Source organism: Nilaparvata lugens, chromosome 2 (assembly GCF_014356525.2).
Source record: "Nilaparvata lugens isolate BPH chromosome 2, ASM1435652v1, whole genome shotgun sequence".
Lineage (NCBI taxonomy): Eukaryota > Metazoa > Arthropoda > Insecta > Hemiptera > Delphacidae > Nilaparvata > Nilaparvata lugens.
Window position 1 is genome coordinate 62497833 of NC_052505.1, and position 17764 is coordinate 62515596.

The 17764-nt window shown below is 33.9% G+C and overlaps 2 protein-coding genes across 3 annotated transcripts in view; one reads left to right on the top strand and one right to left on the bottom strand.

Annotated features, from left to right (window-relative positions):
• Positions 1–2838: 2838 nt before the first annotated feature.
• Positions 2839–16831, top strand: LOC111044242 (protein TFG; the record flags this gene model as incomplete). Its single annotated transcript, XM_022329331.2, has 8 exons — positions 2839–2867; positions 3142–3250; positions 7055–7196; positions 9382–9618; positions 10338–10433; positions 11296–11577; positions 12720–12930; positions 14788–16831. Coding segments are annotated over 8 exons (1308 nt in total), but the record flags the coding sequence as incomplete, so codon positions are not given.
• Positions 16832–16941: 110 nt separating this feature from the next.
• The window catches only part of LOC111044238, a 126093-nt gene continuing 125270 nt past the window's right edge, over positions 16942–17764 (bottom strand). The window contains exon 15 of one of the 2 annotated variants that reach the window (XM_039422408.1): positions 16942–17661. In XM_039422408.1, coding sequence (XP_039278342.1) covers positions 17473–17661 — 189 coding nt within the window. In that variant the 3' untranslated portion in view covers positions 16942–17472. The remainder of the gene's footprint in view (positions 17662–17764) is intronic. The other variant, XM_039422409.1, reaches the window with a different exon arrangement.

Here is a 17764-nt window from a genome sequence, read left to right on the forward strand (position 1 = left end):
TATGAAGACGTTCTTTGATACCAGCTTACGGTATTTATCTACAATAGGGGTATTCACAATGTTAGAGTTAGCAGGCTAAGTTGAGCTATTCGCTATCTCCAGCTATTTGCTAAGTCAGTGTTAACTCAATGCTATAGTGGTACGTTATAAAAAAAATAACAGATGAGATAGCAGATAGTGCAGGTTTGAGTCCGCCAACTCTAGCTATCTCTGTTAAACCGGCAGCCATATATGTTTATAATCTTACTTTTTCAAACTGACTTGAAGTTACACAAATTATCCGCTTGGATCGCTACTGTAGTTAGCTAATAGATGGTTTTAGATGGGGCGTTCACAATCCAGAGTTATCAAATAGCACTTTAGCTGGCTAAAACAACATTGTGAATACCCCTATTATCTCTAAGTTGAAACAAGAAGGCAAAAAGTATGATAGTCAAAAAAATAACAAACTAAGGCCGATATTAAACGGTAATATTCCTGTCATATGCAGATCATATGAAATAAGTTGTACAAAATCATATTTTCATCTTTTTTCATTTTACCGTCTAATACTATTACTATCTAATACCGGCCTAACATGATCATATAATATAAGCTGATGTCTATAGTTCATACCAGTCAAGTTCTCAATACCATCATCATCATAATAATAATAATTAGTCATAGAAATCAATTTAATTCACAAAAACACCTATTCCTGCAGTGGCAGACTGGCAATAGAGGCACTTCTTGCCTCTCTCTGTCATGCCAAATAGATGTCATGGAATACCTAAATTATTCGGATTAGTCCATCTAAATTCATAATTTATAGTTTGCAAGTTCATTTTGGAATATAATTGTATCAAAATTATGCGTAGAAATCTGGTGTGGCACACTCACACAACTTTCCTTGCCGTTATGAAAATTGATCACCTGACGCTAGTGTTCCCGCGCATCTCAAGTCTACTATTCAAAGATTTGAGCCAGCTGGTGACAGGGCAATAACGCTGGAGACACACGAGGTTTGCTATTAATAGAATCAACAGTTTGCAAATGGATAATCACATTTTCCCGAATTTCGAGCTTATTTTAAATTTTAGGTAAAAATGTTACTGAACTTTAATTGTAGAGATTCTCATGCTCAATCTATTCCACACGATTTTTTTTGTTTAAATTGTATCTGAAGCCTGATAATTGAGAATCTAAAATCAAAATTTGCATAGATGGGGTGGAGCTCCTGAAATTTTCACAGGTATGGGACTTGTGGCAGTTGATAGAGATTATCAATGACTATTTCAGGTATAACTTTAATTAAAATCGTTGGAGCTGTTTTTGAGAAAATCGCGAAAAACCCTGTTTTTGACATCATTTTCGCCATTTCAGCCGCCATCTTGAATCGCATTATAAAGAAATAAAAACGTATTTTTACAAAATAGTTTGGAGAGCATGCTCATTTGAATTGTCCCGCTGCATTCAGCTGTTTCCATTTTGCTATAATGCCAACAATACAACAGCAAAATATTGTGAATTTCCCTCATGTCTACTGCATTAAAGTCCTGGACTCAAATAAGTCGAGATCTTGATAGACTCCGGAGTTTAGAAGATAAAATCGTGACTCAGAAAGTTAATTTAGACAGAGAGCTTATTTCAGTCCTGGACTCTGTAAGACCAGAACTAACTCATAGATCCCGAGCTCGGAAACCGGCCCTAAGAGAAATGCCAAACCGTCGACTTGAATCTTAGACCTCACTTCGCTTGGTCAAATATAGGCTTATGTCTTAAGTTCATTCCAGTCAAGTTTGCAGTACCATCATCATCATAAATATCATAATAATAATATTTAGTCATAGAAATCAATTAAACTCACAAAAACACACCTATTTCTGCAGTGGCAAACTGGCAATAGAGGCTCTTGTTGCCTCTCTCTGTCATGGCTGCCCTTAGTTCGCCGTGTAACACATTGAGAGCGCTGAAAGCACACTAACAGCCGCTCTATAGTTATTTTAGCTCGTTGCCTATAGCTCTGTAAAAAGATGCCACTTTCGACGAGTTGGAAAACGTCGCCTACGTTTGGTCAATAGAATTTTTCGCGATTTCCGCGAGTAATCCAAGCTTGTCGTCGTCCCAATTTGACGAAATAGCCCAATTTTTTTGGTTGTGATGATTTTAAGGGGTGGTGATACTCTGCGATCCCATTTATACTGTGCTCCGGCGACTGTTGTTCGTCCCTTAGACCAGTTATAGAATAGAGACGACCTATTGTATATTCATACTGTAAATCGATGAGCCAACATCTACTGCCATATCTCCAAATCGTTACGTCAGAATCAGATAGAAAACTTTTCTGTAGAGTTTGTTTACATTGTTTTCCAAAGCAGATTGTATCTATTTTAGCGGGAGCGCAGCTGGAGTTTATCATTTCAATGAATGATAATTTACATCCTTCTGAAATGGACACAATCTGAAAGTTTTCTATCCGAAGATGACGTCACGATTTGGAGATATGGCAGTACATGTTGGCTCAGAGGCTAGACTTCTCAGCGTGTCTATTCTATAACTGGTCTAAGGTTCGTCCATGTCAAGTAGTTTCTTGGCAACTCTATTATTTTGTCTCTAAACTCTACAGTTTTCTGACAGACAAAACAAGAAAAGAAGCAAAAAGTCATATGATATGACAGGACGATTATAATCGAATAAGATTCTATTTCATTTATTGTAGGCTATCTTTTCAGTTTTCATGCTACGTATTTAAAAGTCTTTATAAAAGCATGCCAATAATTTCTATTACATTTATCAAAAATTAAAGTCATCCAAGTTTATCAAAATCTAACTAAAGGCCTACTATTATTTCCTTAATTTTATGGGTTATCTACTGTCATCTCAGCAAGGTGTGAAAGGTTGCTTTAATGATATCTTTTATAAAATATTATGTTTTTAAAATTCGAATAGTTTTTATAGGCAGGTAGAGTATATTTGCTTTGTATACCATTGGCTGGTATGCGTTTTTTGAAAAAGCATTCTGCATCTTCAGTTGATTTTATATCACGTATTCTTCGCCGGTGGTAGGCCTATGTATACATTTTTCTTAGGATCAAATTTCTATACAAGATTATTTTTTTGATTGTTTGATAACCATTTCTATTCTTAACTTTTTTGTTGTAGGAATATTATAATAAAAATGAATCAAGGAGTATCTAATTCATTTCCACAAGAAAACTGTGACCAGAAAGGATTTCAGCAAATTGATCTTGCAGGAAAACTAATTATCAAGGTAAGATTATCTACAAATGCTTTTATCTATTTAAATATTTTGTTAATACTTAAATAAAAATAAAGTTATTGAATTATAATAACACATAAAAACCATTCAACATACAAATGCCTCTCGGACCAATGCAAACACAATTTTCCTAGTTCCGTTGTCAGTAATTCAACAATTCTTGCATGAAATCGCGTAATTTAATAAAGTCTTAGGTTTTTCTGTTATTGTTGTTTCCTAAAGTTAAAATACATAAATAGCCTATTGATAAAAGTTGGGATGATTATTTCCATCAGCCATGCATAATATTATTGCACAGTACAGTAATAGACTATAATTTCCTGACAAAAGCGGTAACTACCCTCATCTGTGCTAGAAACGCTGTAATCTCTATGACTGTAGGAAATTGAATATATCATATATTAGACGGTATTAATCTTGAATTGTAATGTTTGAAACATAATTTTGTGTAGCTTCGCATTGTGACAACCCAAGTAAGATGTTACTTACTCACTCACTTGTTACTTGTTCCTTCTTCGTCGCAGTCAGTGACCGGGGAATTGTCAATATTTCCTCATTTTTGAGTTCAGTGGATGTTGCCAGCTGCACGTCCTGCCAGAAGCTTTATACCTAAATCTGCATCCTTTACCCATTATATGGGATTGATGGCGTCAAAAACATAAAATACAATAAACAAAAAAAATCTGGTGTGGCGCACTCACACAACTTTCCTTGCCGTTATGAAAATTCATCACCTGACGCTAGTGTTCCCGCGCATCACAAGTCTACTATTCAAAGATTTGAGCCAGCTGGTGACAGGGCAAAAACGCTGGAGACACACATGAGGTCTGCTATCTCTTCATAGTGAATGATTTAATAGAATCAACAATAATTTACAATTGAATAATCTCATTTTCACGAATTTCTAGCTTATTTTCAATTTTAGGTGGAAATGTTACAAAACATTAATTGTAGAGATTTTCATGCTCAATCTACTCCACTAGATTGTTTTTGTTTAAATTGTATCTGAAGCCTGATAATTGGGAATCTAAAATCGACCTTTGCATTGATGGGGCGGAGCTCATGAAATTTTTACAGATATGGGACTTGTGGCAGTTGATAGAGCTTATCGATGACTATTTTAGGTATGAATTTGATCAAAATCGTTGGAGCCGTTTCCAAGAAAATCACAAAAAAACCCTGTTTTTGACAACATTTTTGCCATTTTAGCCGCCATCTTGGATTGAATTTGATCGAAATTGTTCGTGTCGGTTGATCCTTATAGTGAAAGGACCTTAAGTTCCAAATTTCAAGACATTCCGTTAATTGGGAGACGAGATATCGTGTACACAGACGCACATACACTCATACACGCACACACACACATATACATATACATATATATATATATATATATATATATATATATATATATATATATATATATATATACAGACCAATACCCAAAAACCACTTTTTTGGACTCAGGGGACCTTGAAACGTATAGAAATTTAGAAATTGGGGTACCTTAATTTTTTCGGAAAGCAATACTTTCCTTACCTATGGTAATAGGGCAAGGAAAGTAAAACATACTGATAGGTGTGACCCCGGATGTACTTGTTTCTTTCTTGGTCCTCGCCGATTATGCGATATTTAGTTATAGAAACAGCTGTCTACAATGTGCTTTATGATGCTTCACAAATTGGTTGCACCATACGCTTTTGTGATAGGAAAATTCTGTTAGCCAATGCTCTCCCACCCCACATTGCTATGCCGTAGCTCAATGCTGCTCACACATCCATAGTAGACCTTCATCAAAACGTCCCTGTCCACAATGGGCAAAAGCCAGCGGATCACATAGCAAATTGTTGTCATTCTTGATGAAACATTTTTAATTTGCTGGTGCCATCGAAGGTTACTATTTATATAAATTGCAGATGATTAAATGGCTGCCATTTTAGGTTCAGGTCGATGATGATTCCCAAGAACCTTGTATGTGAGGTTTGACTATTTGGGGAAACTTCCAGGCTATTATTTGTAGATTGGAATTTTATGTGTATTGTTTTCTGTTTATTTATAGTGGGGTCCAGTCTATTGCATTATTGGGTGGCTGCTTCCAGTGCTTCGACTATTACATTTAGCTCCTGGTTGTTTAGTAGTATCACCTACAAACAGTATGCACCTCTTTCTGCTATCTATTTCGTCTGGGAGGTCTTTTATGTATATTGGAATAAGATTGGTCCGAGTATAGGCCCTTGGCACACCTCTGTTTACTGCTCGGAGTGAGGATTTATACTGGATAATGCTGTTTTCTTTACGGTGGTCTGACTCGACATATTGAGTTCTCTTTGAGAGGTGGTCCTCTAATCATTGGAGAGTTCTTCCAGTTATATTGAGATTTCTCAGTTTCTGTTTCAGTACATCCCAATTCAAATTGTCAAAAGCTTTTTGGAGGTCGATGAAGATACCAGTCACATTTTTTCCCTATAGTTTGTTGATGTTAGTGCATAGCTCCGAGACTGCTGTCGATGTGCTGCATCTCTTTCTGAATCCATGTTGGTGCCTTGTTATCAGATTAGTTTCTTTGAGACTTTTTATGAGCTCATAGATAGCACGTTCTATTATTTTAGATAATTGTGGGATTGTTAAATAGAGGAATTTTCAGTTCTTGCTCACAGTTTTTCAACATTTTTCCTGTAATATCGTCATACCCTGCGGAATTGTTTGATTCCAACTTCTTGATAAGACTGCTCAGGTCTGTATGTGTGATTTTTTTGCATTCGCTGAGTACTGGTGTTCCATCAAATTTTGTTGAGCAGTTTTGTGTTGCAGTGTTGGATGCCCTAACCTGTGGTTGTATGTAGGTGGCATATACTAGATTGCAGACATGATGGGTCCGTTACTGAATGGCTATTCTGTGTCAGGCGCAGATTCTCTCTTTCAACTGTATACTTCTGCCTCTTTCTTCGTTGATTCTCTTCCACAGTTCTTTTATTTTGTTATCTGTCTGGTGTATTTTGTTGCTGATAAATCTTCTCTTCTTGTTTCTTATTTCAAGTTCATATAGCCTAAGTACTTCAGTTCTAAGAAAGTATTCTTGTCCTCTTGTGAGCCTGTTAGAATTAATCTTTTTTGAGCATGGTTTAGACTGTCTGTTTTATAGTCTCTACACCAAAAAGCATAGTTTTTTCTTGTTATTTTTTGGGCTCTCTTGGATTACCTCATCCGTATTTTTGTGCATTATTTAAGCGAAGATTTTGTATATGGCTTCGACTGATTTTAGTTCCATTACCTGTCTCCAATCCTCCATACTAAGTCTTTGTTTGAGTCTCCTCATATTGGGGTTTGAGTAACACTGCTGTATGCGGCAAGATGCCACTATCAATAAGATACTTGATGCTTGATATCTTTGCCAGGGCCTGGGGTTTCCAGATCGGCATGCAGTGTTGTTAGATAAAACACAAGTGTCATCTGGGCTGTGGAGGTGCTGCAACCTCAAAGAGAAGCTGCTCATCCAATTCTCGCAGCGAATATAGACTTATTCAGAAGCCTTTTACTCTGTGTTGAGCAGAATTTCGCGTTCTGCATTTCTTGCATTTCTATGGGCAGAGTGCTGAAACATCTTATAGGTCGAGTTGTGAAACTGTTGTAGGTCCCCGCCACGATGCATCTGCAGTCTAGCAGCATGACAATTGTTGTGTTTGTGTATAGCCTATAAGTAAAATTGGAGCCGAATAATTTTTCTTGAGTTAATAGATGTGTTTAAGATTTTCTTGCTTTCCAAATTTATTAATATTCAATGATATTGTTCTATAGGTTCAGTTGGGTGATGATGTGCGAAGGATTCCCATTCATAATGATGCAATCACTTATGATGAGTTGGTTCTTATGATGCAACGTGTTTTTCGTGGAAAGCTCTCCAGTACTGACGACATTACTATCAAATATAAAGATGAAGGTTAGTCATCAAAATTAATTTTTATGTTTTCACCACACTAGGAGAATCTTTGATCTTTTACCTTTGAAATTTCATCGACATTAATGTTTTCTTATTCTATTGCTTTTTTGTTACCGTAGTGATTTAGTAGTTTCCATCCAATCCATGATCGGTGATAGGCGATTACCGCACAAAGAACAAGGATCACCCTGACTTATTTCGTCAAAATAATAATTAACTATAAAAGTTATAAGAAAGGTATTTACCTTATGTAATGTGGCGTGCTTGGCGAGCATGACAGTGCTCTCTAGTAGCGCTGCCACCACCAGGACCCTAGATCCTGGGCCTTGCTATTTTATAAAAGATGATTATAAATTAAATACACAACTTCACGAATTCAAGCAGTCTCTATTGACAAATCCCATTATAATTACACCTAGGCCTACTCTCTCTCCTAAGCATAATGATACTTCTATCACATTCCTAAAAACCAATTCTCTCACATAACCTTCCTCTAGTGCACTTCGAAAGTTCTGTTCTTTTAGTTTAGTCTGTACGCGTACATCACATTACCAGCTCACCAGTTCAAAAGTCCAATTTGGTGGCCTGATTGATGAATCTACTATTCTAATAATTAATCTATTTGAGCGGGGTGTTTGAAATGTTACAATAATAAAATATATTTGTGTATTATTTTCAAATTTATTCCATTTGATTAAAAATTACCCAATTCTTAAAATTGGAGTAAATTTCCCCAGAATTGATATTCTGAAAAATCAAATATGTCATGAGATTAGCAATATCTTGGAGAATGTATCCTCAAAATTTAATGAATTCATTCGCTACCAATTAGTAAAGATTTCAAAATTTTGGCGCTAATATCTCAAAAGTAAAAATTTTTAAAAAGTTTTTCCTTGAAATTTGTTCAGTTTGTGTTACTTGAAAGTATAAAAATCGAAATACTTCGGAAATGTCACCAGTGAAACGTTTTTAAAAGCGTGGTGCACAGGCTTGAAACGTTTTACTTGTAGGTTGTATTTAATAAATTCACAAGCTAATTTTCTCAGTGGTTTGCGTCAATTAATTTCAATGTAGTCATAAATATTTCTTACGAAGTACTTTAGATTTTTCTTGACAGATATGTGGTTTTCACTAAAGATTTTCTTCAAGCTGTCATAATTTTTATAAATGTAAAGCATTTTTGTTATTCATAAGAAACTTTGATAGTTGAAAGTAAATCTCAGTATTTGAGTAACAACTTTAAGCTGCAACATGAGTTACTAAGGTTTCAGACGTTTCAAGTAGCCTATCTAATGAATGGCTTCAAGATCAATAAGCATAATACCAATGATCAGAAGGTCAGACTCCTTTTTAAGGTAATTTGTTTGGGAAATGATAATTTAATAAATCAAGGATAGAGAAAACATAATTATAATTGTATTGAATTTGCATTCATTCTTCCTCTAAATGCTCCTATCTTTCAGATAGAAGTTACGTTCATCTTCCAATCTGTCCTTGAGTTTTCAAATGACTTTCTTAAAGAAATCCTCCTATTATGTAATTCAATAAAATCACATTGAATATTATGACTCAATAAATTCAATACCAGTGTTAAATCAATAGTAGGCTAAATACTAGTGTTGGATTTAATCAATTCAATAGTAGTGCTTTGAAAACCACAAATTCATGTCTGTTGATTGTTGACGATTAAAGTGCTGAGCTCGTACAAATTTAATAAATTATCTTGTATTTATTTAATCATTCAGAATCACACAAATTCCAGAAAAGTACCACAGGCTCACGCCCAAAACGGTTTCAATTCCAATTTATACAACAGTCCAAAGGTATCTAAGTTATGTGTCACTTCAACATTCTTCAGTTAAACACTCAATTTACAATTCAAAACACAAAATCATTTTTAAATTGAAAAATACTTCTAAATTGAATTAAATCAATTACAAATATTCAGATAATTCCAAACTTTGAAAAACTAGTTTTTTTAATTTCAATTTAAACAAAATTCAAAAAATAGAAAAAAACTTTGTATGATCATTGTGTTTGATTAAAACACTCAAAAGCATTATTTAATGCTTATTAACTATTTCTGAATTAACTATTAATGCTTATTATCAACTATTTCTGAAGAAGAAGATTGATATTATTTGTTCTGTCTCAGTTATGTACTCTGATTAATTTTATGTTACAGATGGCGATTTAATCACAATATTTGACAGTTCGGACTTGGCGTTTGCTATTCAGTACAGTAGAATTCTCAAGTTGACTCTGTTTGTTGGTAACTGTGATAATCAAGCAAGACTATATCAACCTAGACAAATAGGTCAAATCAGAACTGAGCTTCGTCGGATACGTGATCAAGTGCAGTATCTGCTCGATATTACAGAACCGCCTTCCAATCCAAACGTTACTAACATATCAACTGACAGTAAGTAAAGTATATTCTATGCTAATTATTCAGTATAATATAATTTTTTCTTTTTAAAATTGCGGATGATGCCCACAAGCTATTTGCTTGTGTGAGGAATCACTCAATGGAATGAGTGCGTGGATAATTTATGAGATTACCAAACGTCCATACCTACCGGCGGGATACAAACTCACGACCAGCCAGTGCTAGTAGACTGAAGGTTGTAACGCCCCAGCCCTAGATCAACCTGGCCGGCTGTTAAGAATATACTATAATAGTAAAGTAATATAGTAAATTTATAAAATGATTATTACATTACATTTCGAGTAAAATATATCACAATTATCTCAACAGCATCAGCATTGTAAAGTACTATCCTATTCACATATTCAAGACTATTGTACATCATTGCTCAACAAGCAGCATCCGCTCTAATGTTTCAATCTCTCTCTTGATTAGAATAGAATAAGTAAAATTCAATCAATATTATTCCTTTCCTCATCTTCTTTATAATTATATTTTTATCATCATTACTAAATAATTAAATATTTGTATAATCTTTTGATCAAGTAGTTTCAAAATCAATAATTCATATTCACCCATCAATCCTCACTTATTTCTTGCCATTCCATTTCTCACTTGTTTCCTCATTCCCCACTCATTTGAGATAATTGCTATTATATTTCTCGTATTTCTTACCCTCTCAATTTGAAAGTCGACGTTTTTTTATCTTTTAGGTGACAGAACTACCTCGGCTGGTGAAGGAAGAGAATTTGATCCTCTGCAGGGTAGTAATACTAATAGCACTAGCACTAAACAGAAGAAAGTTATTAGTAAGTATCTTGAACCCTGTTTATTGACAAATTTAATATTGTTTTTGTGTTAAATTAAGCTCCAATCTGATATTTAAAATGGAACATGATGCAGTTGTACATCTGTTCTCAAAATTCGGTAACTAATGTCGGTTTACTGAGTTTGTATAATAGCTCATTGGTAGCCTAATTTAATTTACTCATTAGTACAATCAGGATTTGTGGAAGGAGAACGCAGGTTAACCAAGATGAGATAGATTCATATTACATTACAATTTCTACTTATCAATTTCAATATTTATATTGGAACTTGGAATTAAAAAAAAAATACTCAAAATAATATAAACTCAATATCTGCATTGAGACAAAATAAAGAGAGAAAGTTGCACAACCAGTTTTATCAAGTTTGACTATTTTAAGGTCATAATATAATTGTCTACAACTAACGACTTCTGTAAAATACTTTTATCCAATTCCTTATTATAAATTACAGTACTCCAATGAGATTTTTGAAATTTATTTGTAACTTTTAAACTGGGGTTACTTTATAAATTGTAAACATTTGATTGCATCCGAATTATGATGTTTGTTTTTAAATGTACACATGTGATCAAGAATATTATTCCCCTCATCTCTGCAATTAATTAGGAATTAGCGTATCATAATTCTTCATATTTAGGCCTACGAATTAAATCACTATTTGTGAGGAGTGATGATGACGAACAAACAAAATATTAGCAAAAATAAAAAATGCTTATTGATGAAAATCGTATAAGAATCTCAAATGCATTGGAGATTTCTATTATCGTTTCTATAAATAATAACTCAAGCCTGGATCTTAGGTAAAGCACTTTGCTAATGTGACTCCAACTGCCTTTCACAGATGGAGAAAGCAGTAAGAACTCATCAACGGATCTGGCCAAGAAGGACGAGCAAGAGAAGAAAAAGTTTGATGTGGGTTCAACTGCAGCCGTCATGCCCAATCATCAACATGTTACTCAACAGCCTCTGGCAGATGCCCATCAGCATCACCATCAACAACAGGAGCAACAACAACAACAGCAGATGCAGCAGCAACAGCAGCAGCCACATCATCAACAAATGATGATCTCAACTGCAGGCTTGCCTCCTCTGCAGATGCAAATGGGAATGCAGCCACAGCCAGGTCAGTAGTTCGGAACGCACCTAGATAATATTATGTTTGTTCATATTTTCATCTTTAATGAACTTTCTCATTCTCATCTTCATCATTAGCATCATTATTATCCATTATTCATGTACCCATAATTCCTTAACCTTCGCTTACCCCTCAGTAAACTGGAAATTGTTTTTTACTACGAATGGTTTTCTACTTCTTTGTTTTGTACTGGATCAGAATTGCCACAACGTAATAACGTAGTGCCTCATAATTCTACAAATAGTTAACACTCTTGCCAAGTTTTAGTGGAAATTTCATTAATAAATTATAAGCCGGTTAGCCTAACTTTAATCAAGTTTTTCTTTTCATTATTAAACAATTCTACAACATTTCTGACAACTGTGAAATCATTAATTAAGGACCGGCTTCCAAGCTCGGGATTTAATTAAGTTCTAGACTTTAAACATCTGGAGTCAGAAAATTGGCTTTCCGAAACGGGACGTAGTCGCAGTCCACATTTAAAATAAATTTCGAAAAACTAGAAAATTGTTTACAAAATAAAATAGATTGAAGAGAAAATAGTGTAAATTTTCAGCTATTTTGAATTATTTAGGAATGTTTCATTTCGTCAAGGAAAAACGTTCCCATTTATAGAAATGAGAAAATAAAGATTATCATAAAAACTGCGACTATGCTCCATTTTGGAAAGACAGTTTTCTGACTCCAGCTGTTGAAAGTCTAGAAATTAGCTAAATTCCGAGCTTGGAAACCGGTCCTTAATGATTTCACTGTTGTCAGAAATTTTGTAGAATTGTTCAATAATGGAAAGAAAAACTTAATATTTTGTCTATTGATCTCAATTTAAAATTCAACTTAGTACAACACCTTCAACTCTACCTGCAACTTATGATGATGCCACGAGTATTGAAATATGGATTTGGCACCAGTAAATTTATTTAGACAACTTTGAATTATTCATAGGTGTTATTGATGAATTTCAATTTAAATTTATTTAATAGAAAAATATTAGAACTGAATACTTCTATCCCTCTTTGTATTAGCTATTTGAAGAGTATTTATATTTAAAATGTAAATATTGGAATAGTTTTATTTTGACTTGGAACCCCCTTCTGTGAACTGGAATGATGGATTGAAATGATGTGTTGCAGATGGAATGAGCATGGGCTACGAGTCGCACCAGCAACAGGGTATGCCACAGGGCATGCCCCAACAGCCGTACTTGAGTGGCATGCCTCAGAGCCGACCCGAAGCAAAGAAGTGGATCGTGAGCAGTACGGCCAGTCAGCCGACCATGGTTGTTCAGCAAGGAATCACTCCCTACTCCTCTCTGCCTCACTGCACTGCCATGCAAGGCCACAGGTCTGCACTCACTTCATATTCATCTATAATAGGCTAATCGTACAAAATTACCAACACTTTTGCTATATTTTTATATAAACACAACTAGTTTCGAACACTGATGTCAATTTCAAGTGTCAAGAAGTATTGGTTTACAATAGCCTAAGGGTGCGTTCACATACATCAAATAAGTTTCAGAACAGCAGGTAGAATTAATAATGTACACAAAATTGACACCCTGGCTCACTAGAGCATCTTAGTCCAAAGACGGTTTGACGGTTTTTGGACATTCATTCATTTTCAACAAAGACAGCTCCTTTGTCTCTTGCAGTTGAGAGCAGATTGGCAAGACAACATAAAATGCGATATAAAGTCATAATTTTGTCGTAGGAGAAAAAGTCAAATTTCTTGATTCAGTGTAAAGAGCAAAATGTGATACCATTTAAAAAAATCAAATATTTCAAATTCCATGTTCTAAAAATTTGTGTTGGAAAAGATTTGCCCTACAGTCCCAAACTTTCTCCAGATGTGTAATTGTCTACTAGGAATAGAAGCGTGGTAATCTTGTTATTCTTGCTTCACTGCAGTCACTCTACAAAATAGAACAGTATACGTTGTAAGTTGCAGTGTATCCAGTAGATAGGAAACGCTCGTGTTCTATCCCTCATCGAAAACGTTGCTGTATGTGAACGCACCCTAATCCATAAAGATAATAAAGTGAGGTCACTATAAACTGTCAGTATTAGTTAAATACGTAGCTTAGATGTTATTCATAACGAATGTTTATTTATTTATTTATTTATTCATAGACAATAGATACAATGCAGGTAAAAACAACAGGCATTTGCCCAAAACTGTTTTAAACCTTAATTTGGAATACACAGTCTAGAGGTTATGTAATTGATAAATTAATTCACATACTATTTTGAGTCCAAAAAATGTATGTACTACAATAATTTTGAATTTATCAGATTAATTAATTTCAAAATACAAATCCAAACAAAAATATTCCTTCACAATCACAAAAAATATTAAAAATTTCACTTAAATCCACAAATTATGTTGACAGTCTAACTGACGATTCCTCAGAACAAAACAGCAATCGTTAATTTTTCTGTTGAAAGTAGTTGTTCTAATATTGTTCTAAGACCAATTATTCCTATTATATTTGTATTTTTGAAGAAGCAGTAATATACAGTTATAATAAGCATAAAATGTTCGTGGCGCATAGGTCTGTACGCACCTTTAGCTTGGTAATAAATTAATAAGGACATGAGCGGAGTTTACATTAGCCAACAACAAAAACTTAATCTACTATACCGATGTAGACTACAATAACAGAAATTTCAATTCACTATACCAATGTAGGCTCTTCATCAAGTTTTGTTCATTTAAAACTTGAATCTTCAAGTTTTCTTGTATCAAGTAAATGTTGATATGAACATGTTTGACTTTTGCATTCTACTTGAATCTTGAAGGTGCAATCCAACCTACGAATGGAAAAATGAGATAAAAACAGTTAGCAGTCAATGTAGAATGTACAAAAACATGGAAAAGTATGTTGCAGATGAAGATAAGAACTTTGAAAACTTTGGATGAAAACTTGAATTCGAGGAAACTTGACTAGCCTAGTGTAAACGCACCATAGCGTATTGAAAACCCCATCAGAAAAATCGACCGTACGCAGCTGCATTATCAGAGCTAACTTACCTCCAATACGCTATTCATCTCGGTGCATGCTTAAATCTAAAATTTGAATTAAGGACTTAGTTTGTGTGTAGAGGCTGTAGTTTGTGTGTTTCTCTCAATGAGGATTGATTTACTATTGTTTTATTCACTATTATTATTTATTGTGTTAATATATTTTTTATGTTTCAGCTATCCAAACATGCTACCAGTAAAGTCAGAGCAGCAGCCGCAGCAGCAGAGTGGCATTTACTCGCAGCAAGGCATTGCCATGATGCAGCAGCAGCAGCAATATGCTCCACGACCGGGCCCTCCTCCCACCTCCACCACTGCCACTCCATTCAGCAAGACACAGTCACCCTACAATACGCCCACCAAGCCAGCTGGCTATTGAGATCTCCTCAACTGTACGTATGCTAACAAAAAACTCATTTACGGCTCTGTGTTTTCAGATTTTGCAATACTTCATTTTTTTATATCTTCCAATTTTATTACTGTTGACTCTCAAAACTGTATTCATGAACTTAGTCGAAAGTATAATTCATTTGCACATGCGTTACTAAATATCTATTGAATCAGTCGTTGAAAATTTTCCTGGTGGTGTCTTTTGTATCATGTTGAAGTAGCCTGTGTGTGTAGATAGGGTTAAATGGTATTTTTTCATTTGATGTATGTTTTTTTTATTCATTGACAATTCCTTCACTCTGATAATAGTCTCTGGGAAGCGTTTAAAAACAAATAGCTTTACTTTTGAGAACAAATAGTGATTTGTGTTTTTTCTGGCGTAAATTTTAGTGAAAAAAAAATATTTTAAATTTTCTAAATACCCAATCGAATATTTAATTTTAATTCCTCAAAGATCTCAATTCAAAATTCCTATTTGATTTTTTGGACTTGAAATTGAGCTAAAGTTTATGGGATTGAAATCTATAAATCTAATTTTGAACATGCTATTCTTGATAATCCAAGAGAGAAACAGGTTTGGCTTGAGCCTTTTGTTCTCTCCTGGTAATTTTATGATCGTATCTGTGCAAATAAATTCGATTTTTGTGGAGCAAAACTAAGTCTTACTTTTGAGCAAGTAAAGTTCTTAAATACTACCCTCAGTCTTGATTAACGATTTTATTCGATTCTGCTTTATGTATCGTCAATTAGGAAGACTGTCTATTTGTATTTTCCAGTCATGATCAGTGTAGAGCTTGTTATGTCTAATTAAAAATCGATCTCCAAAGATTATGCTCTTCAAGTAAGCAAAATTTACTTATAGCTATTTTCAAAACTATCTGTAACGCCAAATTCCAGTTAACTTCAAATTTTAACGGTTGGTTTACTAATTGCAAATGTAATTGATGATGATTCTTAGAGTACCTTAGTCTATATCTGTTTCTGTATTCCCTTCATAAACAGATGGATTTCGAGATTGATGGTTATTTTGGTGTAAAATGCAGTGCTTCCTGCTTTTCAAAAATACAGGGCTCTGATTCGTATGTGTTGAGGGTTCTTCATTTGCCACCGCTTTGTAAAATACCCTGACCGTAAGAAACTTTTAAAATTTAATACTTCTTTCGTATTTTCCTTCTTTTTTACCATCAAGGCGATGGCCTTCATATATCTGTTTATACGACGGAAACCATACCCATCAACAGTTTCAACAATATTTTCGGGAATGGTCATTCATGTGTCATTTATTTAGTTTTTCTGATATTCTATTGTTTTATTTGAATATTGTGGTCTCGTTTCTTGACATGCTATCTGTCATACAAGATAACAAAAGAAAACATATCTTGAACGTATAATAATAATACGATTCTACCCGGCATAATTTTTATTGCTTTTGTGATTTATACTATTTTAGGTTGCTTTTACCTTCTATAGTTTTTTTTTATTCTATCTTTAATTGCAAGTCTGTGAGGCTCCATGGTGGGGATAATAACATATTTTCTAGTATTGTACATAATGAATGTAATATAATGAATCAAATTACTGACAATTTTTTCTGTGAAAGATTAGTCTAACAAATTACATTTTAATTCCATTCCAATTTGCCTGATATTCTTTTATATTTTCTCCAATTATTTTATTTATATTCAACCTCTGTTTTATCTTTAAAATGAAAACTATCTACACGTATTTATTAGAATATAATTAATTGTATTATGGATATATCTATTTTTGTTATTATAATTTATCTCCATATTATTTTATCAATTAAAGATTTATTTATATATTGATAAAACCATGGTGTTATATATTACTTTATTTGTGCTCACCTCAGCGTGAATTGTGAATTTGGACAAGAACTTGAGATATTTTGTAAAACTATTGATATTATTAAAAACATTTTGATAATTCAGAACTTTTAGTCTAACTTGCATTCTTTGATTGTTTAGACAAAGCATCTCAGTAGCCTACAGGAATAACTCATAATTTTGCTCAACAAGCTGTAATATTATATCTATCAATTTCAATTTATTTATGACCAATTCACCTCAAAATTTAACCAATTTAATAACCCATTTTGCTGTTCAATGTGTGAACATGAATTCATTATTAATATAACATATTAAGGAGCTCTTCAAAATTGAAGTCGCTTTTTTTTGTCGCTGAGACAAGTGAAACTTGTGGTTCAAAATAGCACTGTATATGAATGCACTGTAAATTAACGTAAAACTAAAACTATTATGATAGATGAGTACAGTAAAAATGTGGATTACTCTAAAAACAAGATAGACATAGAGAAAATAAGAAGAAAAAATGTCATGCAGTTCGTGAACCTCATGCAAAACGCATTATCTACTGCATTTGGAAAGAAAACCACGCCTTCGATTGTAAATCAATATAATACATTGATAAAACCAACATTTTTGTGGAAAGAGTCTATTCACTCATTTGCGATGTGAAGAATGTTTTGAGTTTAGCCACCACCGTGGCATCATGATCGTTCAGTGGACAATCCTCCCAAAACTCAGATCTCAGTTTCAGTTGGTCCCAGATGGTCTTCGCTGTCAGGCCCAATGGCGATTGGAACAGTGACATCCAATCTGGGCTCCACGATCCAGATAGAATCTGAAAAATAAATAAATAATACTCCGTGAGTTGATATAGTAACGTTAATAAGTAATATTTTATAAGTTTATCGAACTCACTCATCTTTTGGAGGGTCAAGTGT